Below are 17,435 nucleotides of genomic sequence, written 5' to 3' on the forward strand. Positions count from 1 at the left end.
ATACGTAAAATACTTTATTGAAAGTTTGGTGTACAAAAATTGATTACTGTAATACTTATTTACTCATACATAATATGTAACAGTTGTAGTCAAGTCTATAAGTTCCCTATTAAAATCTAATATCAGACATTAATCCCATGACAAATAAGGCATGCGGTAAAGGCAACTTAAGCCATTTTCTTCCTTCGCTTCTTCTTGTGAGCAGTTATACTCTCTTGCCCGCTATCATCCCCACTGGAGCTGTGGGAGGAGCTCTCACTATCGCTGCTACTCGATGAGCTACTATTGCTGGAGCTGTCAGAAGCCACTCCTGTCCCTTCATTTATATCTATATTGGCAGCTACTACAGACAGATCCTTGTCAGTAGCTTCAAGCACCTTTAACCATTTTCTAGACAACTTCGGTCGGCCTCGCACAGTTTTATGCCATACCACAGGAAAGTTTGTTCGACTGCAGAAGTTTTGAGTAACGGCGACCGTGTCATCGAGGTTTACGACAACGTGCCACCAACCTCCCGGAACAAATACAGTTTCACCAGGCTTTTGCAGGATTTCCACCTGAAACATAATTGAAAAAACATTAAAAACTACAAAAAAAAAACAAAACAATGGCAATGGTTTAATACATATTGCATTCGTTACAACCAAAATTTGAGTGGTTTCAAAAATATTTTGAACACTTACAGGTTTATATTCGCTAGGCCATGAAGGCAATTTAGTTTTAGGATATATTAGGCTGAACCAAGTGATGGCTTCATCTCGTTGCTTGCCGCCCATAGAGCCGGCCACTTTGATCAATTCACGCGGAGTGTTGGTGGGGAACAAGCACCATCGCTTGTGGCCGAACACTAGAGCATTCCATGCACTCGTTCCCAGGGGATCAATGTGAATACCGGTGCCAGATCTCTGTGGACCCATCACAAACCAGCGATAAGGGGGTCGGCGCTCTTCTCCGCAGAATTTAAATAAATCATCCCGAAAATATAATGGAATATCATAATCAGCCAACAGCTTTTTTCTTCTAGGGTGCTCTCCGAAGCTGCTATCGAATATATATAGTGGACTGTCATCCACAGAACTCTTCATGTATTCCACATAATACTTCATTTTCATTTTAACACTATACCCTTCATTATCTTCACCACACTTAAATTTTTGATTTCTGTACTTCTTAGCAAGTCTTTCTTGGGTCCATTTATGATTCGCCTTCCAATCGGTTTGGACCCCGGTGATCACCACCGGTTTATACACTTTTTCATATTTGTCAATGAACTCTTCAGGGCTGACTTGGTTGATGTCAATACGATCAACATTGTCAGTAAAGTTCTTGAATTCATCAAATTTATTCCTATAGCCGAGAATTGACCAGGAAGCTTTATCATGCAGTTCTGAAAGAAAAATATCAGAAAAGATGAAAATTAACATTATGATATGCCAAAAGCAGACAAAAGAATTGATGAGTCATTGGAAACAAAATTGATTTCAAGACAAAAATAGTTAAAATAACCCAATGTATTAATTTTATGCAGCTATCCAGTCCTGTTTTAATACTTTCTCAATGGTTTAACAGGTATTGATTTAATGGTCAACTTGGTAGAAAGCTAACAACAATAATTGTATAACATCAGTTAGCCAAATATTTTCAGATTGTTTCACTGTCTGAGTACAAGCCGCCAAGGGGTACCGTTAGATGGCATCTAATTATGTTGAAAAAATTGACATGTTAAAATAAAGGATTAAAAGAACATTATAACATATTTTTATAGAATCCAACAGACGACTGCAGAAAACCAAAAACTAATAAATTACTTATAGAATTAATAATTTCGAAATCAACGGTCGGCTACCTCGGTAGCACATTGCAAGAAGTCGTTTTAATGAAGACATTTTCCCTGCCTATTCTTGCCAATAATATGCTACCGAATGTTGGTAAATGAGTATCTTAATTCATAAATACATTATTATCGGTGGTGAAATAAGACTAATTACTAATGTGTACGGATGAGTGACATTATTAGACGTTCAAACAATTAAGGAAAGGGGCAAGGTCTTCGGCAAAAAAACGATGCAGACTAGAATGCATCAAAATTCGTTAATATTTACCCGGTCTGGCTTTGCGCTTCACATCTTTGATTCGTTTTCTAGCTTTATGGCTCAATTTTATATCGTTTTGCATGGTACTTTGCGTACAAAGCAAATAATTGAGACTCGGGACGACACAATCAACAGCTCAGCCACAGGTTGACAGCTACCAAAACGATATCAGACATGACTATGTGACAGATTGTCTATGATTATTATTTTTCTATGCATAAAGTATCCCACACATGACCCACGTATCAGCTTAATTTAAGGTAAGTACAGTTTCGGAAGATCTTAAAAAATGCTTCTTAATATTAACAGAGGATATAACTCCAAAAATCTCTATGATTCCCATATAGCGGAAATACATACGTTTTTACAGTTTTTCTTTTATACGTTCAATAATATTATTGTATAATTTACAGAAAAATAGTTTATTTGTGAACAAGTTCTACTGTGTAATTATTTTTACGCGTTCAATACAATCAAGGCATTCTTTTGCAAAATAATAAATGCATTTATCAACACTACGTAGAAAAAAACTTTGATGACATTATTTTATAGCTCTTTTATGTGAAGCCTTTTACTTACCATACGACTCGTCCGTTGTCGATTCAATTATTTACGGCGAAAAGACAGCCACAAAAGAACATATTTTTTTTACTCAATTAATATTGCTGCTCGAATGCGTGCAAAATTATTGATTCGAGATAAAATACTAATTTAAAAAACTTATATTATAATATTGTTCCTAATAAAGTAGTTGCTCATGTACAGATAATGTTTTGACTTCAGTAGTAAATAAATTTTAAACACTGTTCCAGCCTGAAGTCGGATGCTAATGGCACAGTTCAACTGTCAGTTTGCGTATTGAAAATTTTATAAGACAGTTTCGGCCGGTTTCTCATAAAACATTTTGTAAATACATGTAATCGCGATATAATTTGTTACAATCCAACGTTTGAATGTCTCAAGTGATTAACCAACTAAAAAGTGTTTATTTGTGATCGAAATGGACGGGATGATTAATCTTATAGAGTCTGGCACAAATGTTAATATCAGACGCACAGATGGTGAGTGCTAGAGCATTTGATTTTTACTAAAAGAAGTAACTTAGTTGAATGTGGGAGGTTTTTCAAAAACATGTCTTTATTACTTTACTGATTTACTAAACTAGGCACCCAAATATTGTACATGGCCGAGACCTTTTCAAAACCACCCCCATACTCGATTTCATTTGCTAATCGTATAAATAATCGTTCTATACTTTACAAAGGTTTAAGCCATTGGAGTTGTTCCTGAACAGCAATATATTTTATTTTTTGTTAATTTGACGACTTGAAAATACACACTCTGATTCGCTACCAAAATTGAGATTTTTCATTGAAAAAAACAATTCGATTTCTCTTTCAAACGTCTTAATTTATTGCAGGATTCCACAAAAAAATTTAAACTACTTTCTATTTACTCAATATTAAAAAACAAATGTATATATATTTTTGGGCGAAATTTAGGTATGCAACATGCAACCATTAGTATTTTGTAAACTGTCATTTTCTCAAATTTAATGCAATGTGACAATAATCTTAAATAAATACTTAGTTCACTTTGTGTTCTATGACGAGCATTGCTTTCAAGAATCAGAACTTCCAAATTGTTATGCTTGACGCCTCTCAATTTTTAAATATTTAACCTGTCTTAAAAACTCCATTGAATGGTGGGTAGATGTGTTTTGTTTTTAGACTAATGATAATATTTTTGATTTTTTTTACAATATTACAATAATTATTGACACTATTTAACTCACAATAATATATATTCTTTATTATTATGAAAAGAGTGGAAGGAGAATAATAATATATGACTTAAAAGTGAATGGTAGAAGAAATCAGGGTTGCCCGAGGAAGACATGAAGTATTTGATTCACCATCAAATCAGAATGACTTCAGTCAGGTCATGTTAAAAGTCAGAATAACAGAAGAGTATGTACCTATGAGTGCGAAAGAAGCAAGACGTGTACGCCATGACAGAGTTATGTGGCGTTCCATCCTCTATGCCTATCCCTGAGATGGTTCATTACTTTTATTTCATTTATGTATTTCTTTTAAATGGTTTCTGTGAGCGTCTATTTTATTTTGGTAAATAATAAATAAAATATATCCATTTGAGCTTTTCCAAAGGGAATTGAGGTATGTACTATGTTTGTCGCTACATCATATAAAACATTATTGCGTTGCGACGCATTAATCCATTTTTGTGCAAGTTAAAAAACGTACATGGTTTTAAGAAAAATAGTTAAATTAATCTAGAAAATATTGTGCACTGTTTTGTTGTGTTTGATCTGCCATTTTGCATACTATGATTTCTCTACACATAAAGGTAATTAAGTTTTTTTCCAATTGGTTATATTCAAAATTAAATTTACAATTAAACAATCTTAAGGCGATGCACTACGTAGTAATGCAAAATCATGTGTTTTTGGTTTGAAAATTTGGTTTAATTAAATACTGCGAGTAGAATACATCTTGGCCTTTAAAATAATCGAGTATTTTTTAGATAAGTCTTTTTATAAGCCCAGAAAAAAATAATGTATAAGGCCTATGAAACTGCTTTAAAGTTCAAAATCTCCTACTTACGAACCCATTCTCTGTTAAGATTTTATTTTATAATGTTGCAAATTAAGTTGTTTATAAAATGATCGGAAAAAAATTAAATATTTATCCACAAAATAAAATAAATGGCACTTTTTGGCCATGTTTTTTTCTTGCATAAATCAAAACAGGCGGATGGTGTTAAACGGGAATTTAAACCTTATCGCCATCTACGTAAGGGGTGTTATTGATAGTGGCTCGATTTAAAATATTACACGACGTAGTGCATCGCCTTTGAATAACTCTTCCATTTAACAGTACATTATTTTATGTACCTAATTTTATTTTAAACTACGCATGCATTTCGAAATTAATTTACGTTTTTTATTATCATTTTAGGCGTCTTCTTGATTAAACTTATCTCCATTATCTTATCGTTTGCACAACTTCCCGTGTTTGCCATTGAAATTCTAAATCTTATCCCACTTAACTAAGGATATACCTAATGTATTGAAAAAATAAATATTTTATTATATTTTATGTGTTTCATAGCTTATATAAATGCATGATAATAATTTTTTTATTTGTTATATTACTATAATTTCGAACTAAAATATATAGGTATATATTTTTTAATTAAATTATTTAAAATTAATCGACAACTTGACATTATTGTTTATGCAAGTACATATAAAAATCTATATTATGGAAGTATAGTAGAAGAACCTTGACAGATTATTTATGATTTTAAAATCATCAATTATTATTTAAATATATACTTATATTATTATTTTTTATTTTGCAACAAATAGTTAGCACAATCGTATTACTAACATTAATGTCATAAGCTCACTAGGGCGTAAATAAATAATCTGTCAAGGTTCTTCTGCAATACTTCCATAATATTGAGTTTAATTATATAAAATATATTAAAAAAAGGAACAACACAGAAAAAATGTATTGGTATTCACTACGGAATGGTAAACTCGTACATTTTAGCAAAGTATTTATAAAGAATTCGTTTCATCACTAATACGAAATACGTCGACAACATTCCCAAATCAATTGCCAAAATTATGCAGTCGGTTTATAGGTGCGCGAGCCTGACAGTTTGTTTTTAAATTGTCGCAGAAAAATTTAGCGTTTTGTCTTGTATTTCTGGTCACTACATATAATACTTTTGTTATATATATGCATTAATTTCTTGTTGAAAAAGTCAAGCCATCCTATTTTCCCAGCAGATGATTTAATCTAGGCGAATTATGTTGCGGGTGGTCATGACGAAATTGCAGAACACACTGCAGTTATGGTTTGGCAGTGGCGTACGCCAAATGTTATTATATTTAATATAATAACTAAAGTAATAATGTTTATCATATGCTTGGAAATTTACTGCATGAATCTTCTAATTCCCCGAATCCACTAAATAATATACGTAGGTATTTTTTCTCGGAGTAAAAATACACGGAAATGTTGATGGTTAAATTTGGCGCGTTAATTCGCCTCACGCGATGACTGTTTCGTCGGAATTCCAAAACGACATCGGCGACAGTTGACTGAATCATTATTACCAGGCACCAGTCAAACAGCTTTGCTGTCTGACGGCACCGGAGCTGGTTGTGTAATAACGTATTATGTTATCGCAGAGCACTGCAGCCGAGCCTTCGGAAGTTAGACTATGTAGGTACCTATCTAGTGTTGGTTGGCTTCGGGCCTTGGAGGAGGTGGTACCCCAGCTGCTCGGTGTTCACCTCCTCTCAGCTCTGGGCCTTGGTGGTCCGGCGAGTAGAGGACTAGAGTCGGTAGAGGAGGTATGGGTTAGGTACCGCAGGTCTCAGCTCTCAGACTGGCGTGACGTGGGCGGCCCGGGCCGAGGTAGTACTCCATATAAGGCTCTCTCAGAGAGGACCTGGCAAGGCCACAGGGGTGCATTCCGCCGCACTCCTTCCTACACCGCACTCCGTGTCCTTTCATTCTCGTTTTCATATTGTGTGCGATTTATGTAGGAACTGGCAGAAAATAATAATGCAAATTTAACAAGTTTCATCATCGATATACATAATTATATGATATGTATGAACCTACTAATATATCCGTAGGTATTCATAACTGTATGTTAGTTAATTAGTATCATCATTCACTGTGTCCGAATTCACCTTATTTCTAAACCAATAACATTATTTCTCTTATATTCCCTTACTTTTTTTTTAATTTTGACAAAACTTCCTTTTCCAATGAGTTTTCGTAGTTGTTAGCAACAGTGTGACAAATTATAATAAATGTTATTGTTTTGAATTTATTCAGTTCGCGTGTCATGTTGGTACCTACCGTATGTTCACTTAGCACCTACTATTCATATTCATCTCTTCTCTTGCAGTATTTAGTATTCTGCAGGATATATCGCGTCATAATCACAGCTCCCTTGAAGAGATTTTTCATAAATAGTGCTATTCAAATTATCCGATTATTATGATCAAATAAGCTTTCATATAATTATTAAAAGCAGATAAAAAAATCGACGAATCAAATTATATTATGCGTTTTACACAATATAACTTTACACGCCATTACTTCGTACACATATATGAGGCTATATATTAAGATTATATCGATAGCCTTTTATTTGTTTATTAAAATTGTCACATATTATCCCATTGTTACAGTAAATTAATTTCCTTGATCAAAAAGAAAATTAATCTCATCCGACTACAGCCCTGCCGGCCGTGGGCTGCGCTCCGCACATCGCGTCAGCTTCGATACCCGATTTGTTAGAAATTGCAATGATTTCGTTTGATTGTGACGCGGTCAATAGTTTAACAGAAATCAAACAACCAATTACTCCGGTATCTGCCCAAATTGCCATGAAGCAAAATGATCGTCAATATAATTATTATGTATTCCGTTGAGCTGCACCGGTTGTGGTACCTACTTCAGCCAGAAGGTTTGGTCTATTATTAGCAAACCAAAATGTCACACGAATTCTTTGAATAAGTTCCCATTGCTATTGATTTTTCGAACTGGAGTCGATAAACCTAACATGAATGTTATTTCGAGAGTCAGTTTATCGCCGTTTAACTGTGGGTTAGACGTGCAACTTTATGCAAATAGTCTGCGAAGTATTAGATTAGATCATTAATAATAAAAAATAATACACAAACAACTCAGTTTTGTTTAAATTTACATAGGTAGCTGAATTAAATTGAATATAATTTGCACAATTTGGGTGATTTTTGCACGAAAGTAGGTTAATGAATAATCGTATTTTGTTTGTTATCTTGAGTATCTCTAACTTATTACTTAACGCTTAGCACTGATTTAGAAACTAGCCAAGACCACACAAGGTCAACAATCGGATATTTAGCATAATTCAATCGTAAAAACTCTTGACTCGAGGAGGGGCACCGCTTTGTGGACGATTTTAGACGAGATCAAAAAAATCATATTATTTTCCTAGACTTGAACAACCAAGTTATTATTGAACATTAACGTCAAAGAATATATTTTCTGTAGGTACATAATAATAATAATATTATATTAGTTGCTTATATAGATTAGTATTTAATTAGACTGCTTTTTATTCTACCGGTGGATGCACGCATTATGCTCCAAAGTTGTAGGTATATGTTTTCGATGTTTTGATGTTTGCCACGAACGCGCCGTTAACTACTCTCCCGAAGTTAATTTGGTTGTTATATTTTTGGCGCCCGATCCCTTTGAATACTCAGATTGATATTTGAAGCTTTGGAGTTCCGCATTTGGCTTATTTAGTTTTATTTTATTCCTCGCCTAGTGTCATCCGACGTCGATGCACCATGCAGCGGAGGCTGTCCAATCTAATACTTAAATGTTTTTTTTTTGTCACATGAGATCACCTTAAAATAAAATAAAAGGGTCATTATCGCCCGAGAAAATTCATTTCGAGACATATTTGGTAGTTCGGCAACCAAGGATACGATAAACTACAGCGTGCCTCGGTCTTGAATAAATTATTGCTTCGTATCGCTTCACGGTGAAATACTGGTTTGTTGCTTTTTCAGAAAAGATAGTGTCGCATGTTGCGCTGAATTATATTGAGATGTTGTGCACTTTACCGCATGCTGAATTATATTGATTTGTAGTGCACTTTGTCGCACAATGAATTATATTGAGATGTATTGCACTTTGCCGCATGCTGAATTATATTGAGATGTAGTGCACTTTGCCGTATGCTGAATTATATTGAGATGTAGTGCACTTTACCGCATGCTGAATTATATTGATTTGTAGTGCACTTTGTCACACAATGAATTATATTGAGATGTATTGCACTTTGCCGTATGCTTAATTGTATTGAGAAGTAGTGCACTTTGTCGCACAATGAATTATATTGAGATGAATTGCACTTTGCCGTATGCTTAATTATATTGATTTGTAGTGCACTTTGCCGCTTACGAATTTATGATATATGCTCGACGTTTCTTGGGACAATCTGTCATTGTCTGATCCTGGCAATAATCATTTACAATACATTGGCAGGAAATAGTGGGAAGGAAATAGCTATGCTTATTTTATTAGTCATTCCTCGTGCTTAAAATTCCTCGCAGAAAATGACTTTCCACTTCTCTAGCTCGCCAAAATCATACATTCAGTTCTGTAAAATGCCAAACTGTATTTTAAGGAATTATACCTAGTCGTACATAATTTATTAAATGCAATAAAATTATAAACTACATTGATGTTACTGTACTTGTGCACAACATTATGGAACATAGAGGGTGCGTATAAACATAAGAAGATTTCCGCGAGCCGAGTTATTAGCCGAATTACGGGAAAGGAACAAAGCAACTGTAAGCGGCATTCCGCGACGTTCCTTTCCCATAATCCATGGCTCGGCTCGCGGAATTTTTGTCCCGTTTATACGTATTATTATATTGCACACATCTATGTAAACTTTGGAATAAATAATCATACTGGAGTAAAATCCTACTTTGTTATTCTTTCTTGTCGATCTTAACTCCACAATATTTTATTAAAGTAATATTATCCATCGTCAATGGTTTGCCTGTGCGCCGAACGTGTCGTGGGTTTGTGATAACAAGACGTTCGGCGAACAGTACTAGACGGAGAAGAGACATAACATGACACCATGCGTCACCATTCGATATACTATACCGTTCCTACTATTATAATAGGTATCGATTAACCTTCATGGTGCTGCCAGACGCAAAGCTCACATCAAAAGTTAATGTACAGCGCATCATCTTTTCTACCGACACACGACGCTATCAAATATTTCTTCCTATGGTAGGAGAGGGGGTCAGTTGAATTCGAGAGCGGCCGAGGAACATAATTTCATCTGTCAAAGTGACAACTTTACTTACTGACAGCTTGAGCACGTTTTCGAAATGGATGATACTTGTCGCCTATTGCTGGATCTGTTGGACAGCTCATCCTCAGATGATGATGCCGCCAACTATATAATTATAAATGCTATTTATAAACTTTTTAGATTTTAAACAATCTGCGCGTATATAGCGCATTTTCACATAACCTCTCCGTCGAATCAGGAAATTCGCAGTTCGCACGCCGATCGACGAAAGCGGCATATAATAAATTATTGTAAAATAAGCTCAAGTCGATTTCCAAAAATGTCGAAGGCAAAGGCGGCAAGGACCAACACCAGGGCAGGGAATGAGAAGAGAGCACGAGAGCTGACGAGAGCAAACCAGATTACCCAGGAAAACAATTGAAAACAATCAACAAACGAACAAACTAGAAGCTTCTCTATGTAGGTATCAGGCCGTCCAACTTTATCAAAAAACCGAATGATATTACCATATAAACATACTGAGTTAAAAATATGATTAATTTTGAAAGGGCGAAAATTTCTTTACTTCAAATTCAAATATTGATTATATTTATATTTTAAATATATGTGAAGTATGTTTGCCAAATAAAGTTTTTTTTTATGTTTCTAAATTTACTAGCACACATGACGATATGAGCTAACATAATAAATAAGAAATGCATTATTAGGCTGCTTATGTCATGGCTGTCAAAGGGAGCACGGAACTTAGTTGGTAGCTCCGTAATTAAAATGACCCCCTCTCATTTTTACGGCGGAGAGGGGGACGCATAACTTTTCAAATATCGCGTCGGGAGCGGTTACGTAAAATAAATTCGGTTAGCGAAGTTCAGAACCACACTTATAGCGCGTTATCTTTTTACGTGTGTCGGGTCTGTATGGGATTGTATGGCGAGCGCTATTGTGCTTTATATTATCTGTTGATGTGAGCTTTGCGTGTGGCAGCACCATTATTCTTGGCGACGATACCCCTTGTTGTATTTGCCTCTGAAAGAAGCAGTGATCAATCCAAGCCACTCAGTATAAAGGTTCATAAGGATTAATTATTTTTTAAATGTCTTCCCTGTGAATTCGAGTTGCCAGTAAACAATATTATGTACATACTTGAACGAGGGTTCGTTTCGTGGAGTACACTCTAAACCAGTTTGTTATTTTATATATAACCGGTTGGCCACAAATAATACAGTAACAAATTTAAAATACCGAGATGAAATTATATCTCGAAATAAATATTTTCGTAGAGCGTTGTCGATGTTATTACGAGTAAACATTATACATCTGAAAATTATTATTTTCAATAAGATAACTTAAATTTCCATCCTAGTCTGTTCGTTTTTTTCCTCTATGATTTATAAAAAAAGATCCATAATATGTAAAAGCCCGAAAAGGGGCGTTAATTAATAAATAAGACATTTATTTATTGTTTATTTGCAAAAACAGTATGAACCAGAACATTGCAATATCGATAATTAACATTTACAAAAAATTGAATAACAAATAGGTACATTTACAAGTGGGACAAAGAAAAAAGTTTCAAATTTAGATTTACAATTTTAAGTATTGAATAATAATATTTCACGTTTAAATACGTTGTAGGACATGTGGAAAATATCCACATTTCCTGCGAGGCAGTTAATTAACCTAGTGATTCTTCCCAAGGGCATCACCATTGGTAAGTTAGTTCTGCACCTAGGAAGAATCAAAAGCCTGTGTTGGCGGCCTCGCGCGAAATTATCCGGGACATAAAATCCGACATGATATCTCGCCCTAAACTCACGTTGAACCTTTCTTTTTGAGTCAGTGGCATCCTCATCAGACAGAACGTATTAATCAACACAACCTTAATTGATTTTTATGACAGTATTACTAATTCATATTTACATAATGCTTTGCGACGCACAGTGGGCTGAAGGGAACCCTTTCGCCATCGCGGGTGTAATGCTTATGTTAACATTATCGTTCAATTACCATTTTAAATCATTATATCATGCTATATCGTTCTAAGGAATTAATGGATTTTTTTTTTAACCAATCTAAAATCTTTTTTCCTACATAACTTTTCTAGGGGGCCGCAAAATAGTTTCCCTTAAGTTTGACCGTGATCGATTAGAAAGTGTAGATTACAAACAACAATACTCGAAAAAAGTTTAATTTTTCCGAGAACATCGATTTTTCACAGAGCGGCCAGTTTGACGTCGGACGTGTTATTTTCCTTTTTTTGATTTACTGCGGAGATTGCGCGTACAGGTTTACCAAAGGTGTTTTGTAGTTACTCGTATTGTTTGAAAACAAAAGTTAATCTCTGTTTATGTGTATGTAATGTAATACCTTCTTGACCCTTTCAATAAAAATGTACTGTCAATTTCTCAGCCAGATTGTCATGATATTTTCATTAAAGCACTTAAATTAGTTAGCTCGAAATAAATCTGATGTTTATGTTTTCCGGGAGCTTAGGGACTTTCTTATGACTTAAAATTAGGTCGTATTTTGGGTATAGATAATAATAATATATATAAGGTCACTAATATTCTGATTGGCAGAAGGATTCTCTATTGATTATTCGCTATCCCATAAGCATTTGATTACCATTGGGAAATCAATAAGTTTTTATGTCAAAATATTTGTACTATCTTCTGTATTAGCCACTTAATACTCGTTTTTTTTTAACAAAAATGAAACTTAAAACATCAGGTTATTTTATTTTTTATAAAGAGATAACATAATTTAAAATTGACCAGTTCAAAAAAAAAAAAAAACAGAAGCAATAAAAAATGTTAAAAAAATAAACCATATTCAAAAAAATAAAACAAGACTAACTATAATAAATAATAAAAAATCTGGCGAGCGCAGTTCGTTTGTTTATACAAGTCGAAAGAAGCGAGCAGTGTTCGGGTTGTCGCGGTACGATACACGCGCCGTCCGCGAACACCGCTCGTTCAAAAGCATTAAGTGGTCAATGCTGTGAATAATAATATAATGACATTATAATTCCTTAGCCTTTATATCTAATCTCTAAATAGTATAAAATAAAGTCGTTATCCGCGTTTGTCTGTTGGTGTGCTTAGTTTTTCAAACTAGGCGACGGATTTTGATAGGGGTTTCACTATCATTTTGAGAATTTCTTCTGAAGGTTATAATACATACATATTATATTTATAGAAAGTAGAGAAAAGTCTTCAAGCAACGCCCGGTACTCGTCAGCTAGTTGAGAATCATTTTATATTAAATTAGGGGTAAACATTACCATATATATCTTGCCTTGAATATTCATACCAGCGATTGGCATAATCGATATCCGTTTCGAAATAATCGATTAAAATTTATTAGATTGAATTAGTGTACCTAATGGAAATAATTTTCAGAAAACTTAAAAATTCATTCTGATTAATGATTTTTTCAATTGCTAGTTTATAATTTTTAATTATTGAAGACAATATTAGCGATTCCTAAACAAAAATTTGAAAGAGAAGTTAGAGCGGTACACCGCCAAGGCAAGAATCCTCGGTTCGAGTTCTAGATGTGACCGTATCTTTTTCTGTTTCAATTTTTTATTTAGGAATCGCTAATATTGTCTTCAATAAATAAATATTACAATTTGAGGTTTTACTTACTAAGTTAATCCAAAAATTAAAAAAAGAGTTTATAAGTTATGTAATAGTACATGATATAGACCTTATATACAGATATATTCAAAACCTCTCCGTTCTGCGTAAAAAATGACGTTAAAGATACTGATATGTACTCGTATGTTTCTAACAGCGCCCTTTAGGTGATTTTTCACGAAAATGGCGCTATATAAATTAGCAAAATATTAAATATTATTATGATAAGTCTTTGTTTTACATTCTGATATGCATTATATTTCTGCATTACGTAAAATATTGCTTTTATTAGTAGTTTTTTAATGTACTCTAACGCGTTGGGCCAATGCCCTGGCTGGTCCAACGTGTACAGGATCATTTGGCGTATATTGGACATTGCACGCGTTAGCAGCCAACCCGATTATTGTTGGTTTTCGTGCACACAGCAAAAGATCTTGGCCCTAACCCGCCAATGCTTTGGCCCAACGTGTACTAGGGGCTTTAAAGCCCCACCTACGGGCGTTCAATAAATAAATAATGTTTTCAATAAATCGATTGGAAGTAGGAGATCACTCTGTTAAATAGTGTGTTATAAAAAGATTTCTGATATTCAGATTATTAAAATATTTAGATTATTGTCCATCATTAATAACTTCGCATATAATTGATTCATCACGTTTTATCTCAGTACTATCGTCAAGTATCCAGATATGAATTTGCTATTCTCGTAATATATTACAAGTCTGCTCGGTTTTAATATTTAGTTCAGCAGTAAACGTTCAATGGTAACTCGGGACCATATTCTTACAAGAGGCTCTGTTGAGTCAAAGCAAGCCAGCAGCCAGTAGACCCTTAAGTCGCCCACGACCATTGACAGACGTCCACAGTCTGACCAGGCAGCCGACTGCCAGCTGCTAGCTGACTTCATAACCGCAGGTCAATATCTGCCGACGACATGTCCGCTGTTGGCCGTTCCATATTGGCAAATTTCAAAATTGTACTGAAGATTGGAATATTATTCAAACTTAGAAGAGATGAGATGTTGAATGGAGGGGAAGTAATTTTAGATAAGGCTTGACAGAAGATAAGATATTTGTTTAGAGAGGGACAACCAAAAAATAAATTTATTTATTTATTTGAGGAACATAATACAATATACATAAGAGGATAACAAAAAAAACAGACCAATTATTATTGTTCACAGATAGATATTCAAAAACATAAAACTAACCTGTAAACTAGAATATTTAATAAAAATAGAAAAAAAAAACAGAATAAAGCAGCAAATAAGAAAAATAATAATACGAATGTAAATTCAACAAACGATAAACCTATAATATTTTTTTTTATATTTACTCCACACAGGAGGCCCTGAAGAAAATAATTTCCCTCAGGGCCTATGTCATCTTTGGGGATGCTGTGTGGAGGGTCTTTTTGTGGAGAGGAAGGAGTGAACATGGGTCTTGAAGAGTCCCATGTTGTAGGAGGGAGGAAACACAGAGGCCGGCAGTTCGTTCCACAGCCGAGCTGTTGAACTTAAGAACGAATCGTAGAAGCGACCCGTTCTCATGTGACAAGTGTCAACTGTGTACAAGTGTTGGGCGCGCGTTTGGCGTGTATCCCGACTACGCACCGGTGCCGAAGGGATCAATGACGCTAGTTCCTCAGAGCATCTTCCATTGTAATACCGATAGAACAAGGACAGCATACCTACCTGACGCCTGTGCTCTAAAGATTGCAGTCCGTTTGTTAAGATTGGGGAATCTATCAAACGGACCGCCCGTTTCTGCACAGAGTCAAGGGTTTTTTTCAGGTATTTTGGGGCTCCAGACCAGAGATGGCTGCCAAATTCGACAGTAGGGCGCACTTGCGAATTGTACAGGGTGAGCGTTGTGTACTATTAAAGTATCTGCGGGCCCTGTACAGTACGCCCAGCTTCTGAGAGGCCAACTTTACTCTGGCTTCGATGGAGCCCCCGTACCTGAGCTGGTCACTTATAGTTACACCAAGCATATCAATGGAAGGCCTGTTCGGAAGATTGCTTCCGTTGAAGGAGACTAGATTATCATTTGGATCCCTTTTAGACGTAATCAGACAGGATTGGGTCTTTGAAACATTAAATTCGACGAGATTATTTTTACCCCAGGAGGAAATACTCTCGAGATAACCGTCCATTCTCTGCTTCAAAGCCCTCCGAGCCGTTGGAGTTTGTGTGCCCTTTGGGGGCTTGTCAAACAAAAAGCTATCATGAACTGTACTGTCATCCGCGTAACAATGAATCGGTAATATGCCTACAATAAACAGCAATAAAATAAATGTGATTATAACTATACTTAAATAGACTTGGGTTGGAACGGGAAAGGGGAGGAGAGGGATAAGGAAAAGTTGCCACGCAAGTAATATTAAAATATTAGGTACAATCAATTTAACAGTCGTGAATATGAGTTAGAATGTGATACAATGAAATTCTGTAGTGATAGTAACTAGCAGTGAATATGTCAGCATGAGTGTCTATATTTGCAAATTTATTATTATAGTAGTTACATGTCCTTTGCATAAATTCATTTTGATAGGAATTGGTATTGCATCTATCAATGTAGAAAAGGGTATTTTGTCTGCTGTATCGAATTGGCGCATGGAAATTTATTTTGTTCAGCAACTCCGGGCAGTCAACTTTAGAGTTAATAATTTTATACAAGAGCATCTGATCAGCGACAATCCTCCTGTTGAGTAGTTTCGTGATTCGAAAATGGTTCTCGATTTCGTCGTAAGAGTTGTATATGTTAAATGATTTAAAATTGAGGAATTTGAGAAATCGTTCCTGAACTCTTTCTAACCTGTTAACATAAACAATATAGCGCGGGTTCCAAACCGGTGAACAGTACTCCAGGTGAGGACGAATATGTGAATTGTAGAGAGTCAGATATGTCTTAGTATTTTTGAAAAATTTGCATGTTCTCAGTACAAAACCTAGACTTTTTGATGCTTTGGTGACAATGTTATCAACGTGTTTACCAAAGGTAAGTTTAGAGTCCAAGAAAACCCCGAGATCACGTACATAGTCTTTATTTGTTAAAATCGATCCAGAAATGGTGTAATCATGCAGTATTTTCACACGGTTACGTGTGAATGTGACTTTGCAACATTTAGAAATATTGATAAAAAGCTTATATGATTTAAAGTTGGTACATCCACAGAATGTACAATGTAAGGAGTCAGGCAAGTGTTTTTTTTTTAAGATGAGAAGGAATGGAACAATGTCCAATCCTCGTTAGAATAAGTGAAGAAATTTATTTTTTGGATAAATGGGGAAATTGTTGAAACCACGGTTTTGATGGGATAGTCCTTTGTATTGAGGCATAGCAGGCTCCCTTGGATTGACCAGCAATTTGCGAATACTCTGACCAAACATTGCGGAATCTATCTTTGAGGATGGAAAAAAATGTCGGATAGGGGAATGTGGTTTACGAGGGTAACAATAGAATAGGGTTGGATGATCCTTGTTTTTGCCAAGTAATCCGCGATGCCAACGTATCCACGAATCCAAATCAGAGTTACGGTTTTACCAGAGCTTTGAATGGAGGCTACTGAAAAAAGCATACAAAGTGATCATCAGGATGAAGAAGACCACTGGATTTAAAAATTTGGGGGGAGCTGAGAAAGTCAGAGAGAACCAAAGATTGTTCAAAATTATTTTCGATTATATATTTGAGATTCAATTATTGGCATGTACTCGGCTAAAAATATTGAAAACTGGTTTGAAATAGAATGAGACATTATGTCATTAGAATTATTATGGTAAACGTTAATACATACCACAGTTAGGAGAGTCTGGAGA

The 17,435-nt window shown here is 35.0% G+C and overlaps 2 protein-coding genes across 5 annotated transcripts in view; one reads left to right on the forward strand and one right to left on the reverse strand.

Moving 5' to 3' along the window:
• Positions 1–2,254, reverse strand: JMJD6 (Bifunctional arginine demethylase and lysyl-hydroxylase PSR). The gene is made up of 3 exons (XM_089650965.1): positions 2,103–2,254; positions 684–1,387; positions 1–557 (listed from the first exon to the last, which is right to left on the reverse strand). The coding sequence occupies exons 1-3, from the start codon at positions 2,173–2,175 to the stop codon at positions 168–170; spliced, it is 1,167 nt and encodes a 388-aa protein (XP_089507091.1). The 5' UTR covers positions 2,176–2,254; the 3' UTR covers positions 1–167.
• A 594-nt stretch (positions 2,255–2,848) lies between these two features.
• Positions 2,849–17,435, forward strand: part of Klp10A (kinesin-like protein 10A) — a 72,240-nt gene continuing 57,653 nt past the window's right edge. For 2 of the 4 annotated variants that reach the window (XM_089649205.1, XM_089649223.1), the window contains exon 1: positions 2,849–3,154. In XM_089649205.1, the coding sequence (XP_089505331.1) occupies positions 3,094–3,154 (61 nt within the window). In that variant the 5' untranslated portion in view covers positions 2,849–3,093. The remainder of the gene's footprint in view (positions 3,155–17,435) is intronic. The other 2 variants (XM_089649213.1, XM_089649251.1) reach the window with 1 other exon arrangement.

This window comes from Hesperophylax consimilis, chromosome 3 (assembly GCF_061612785.1).
Source record: "Hesperophylax consimilis isolate HC1 chromosome 3, BYU_Hcon_1.0, whole genome shotgun sequence".
In the NCBI taxonomy this organism is placed as follows: domain Eukaryota; kingdom Metazoa; phylum Arthropoda; class Insecta; order Trichoptera; family Limnephilidae; genus Hesperophylax; species Hesperophylax consimilis.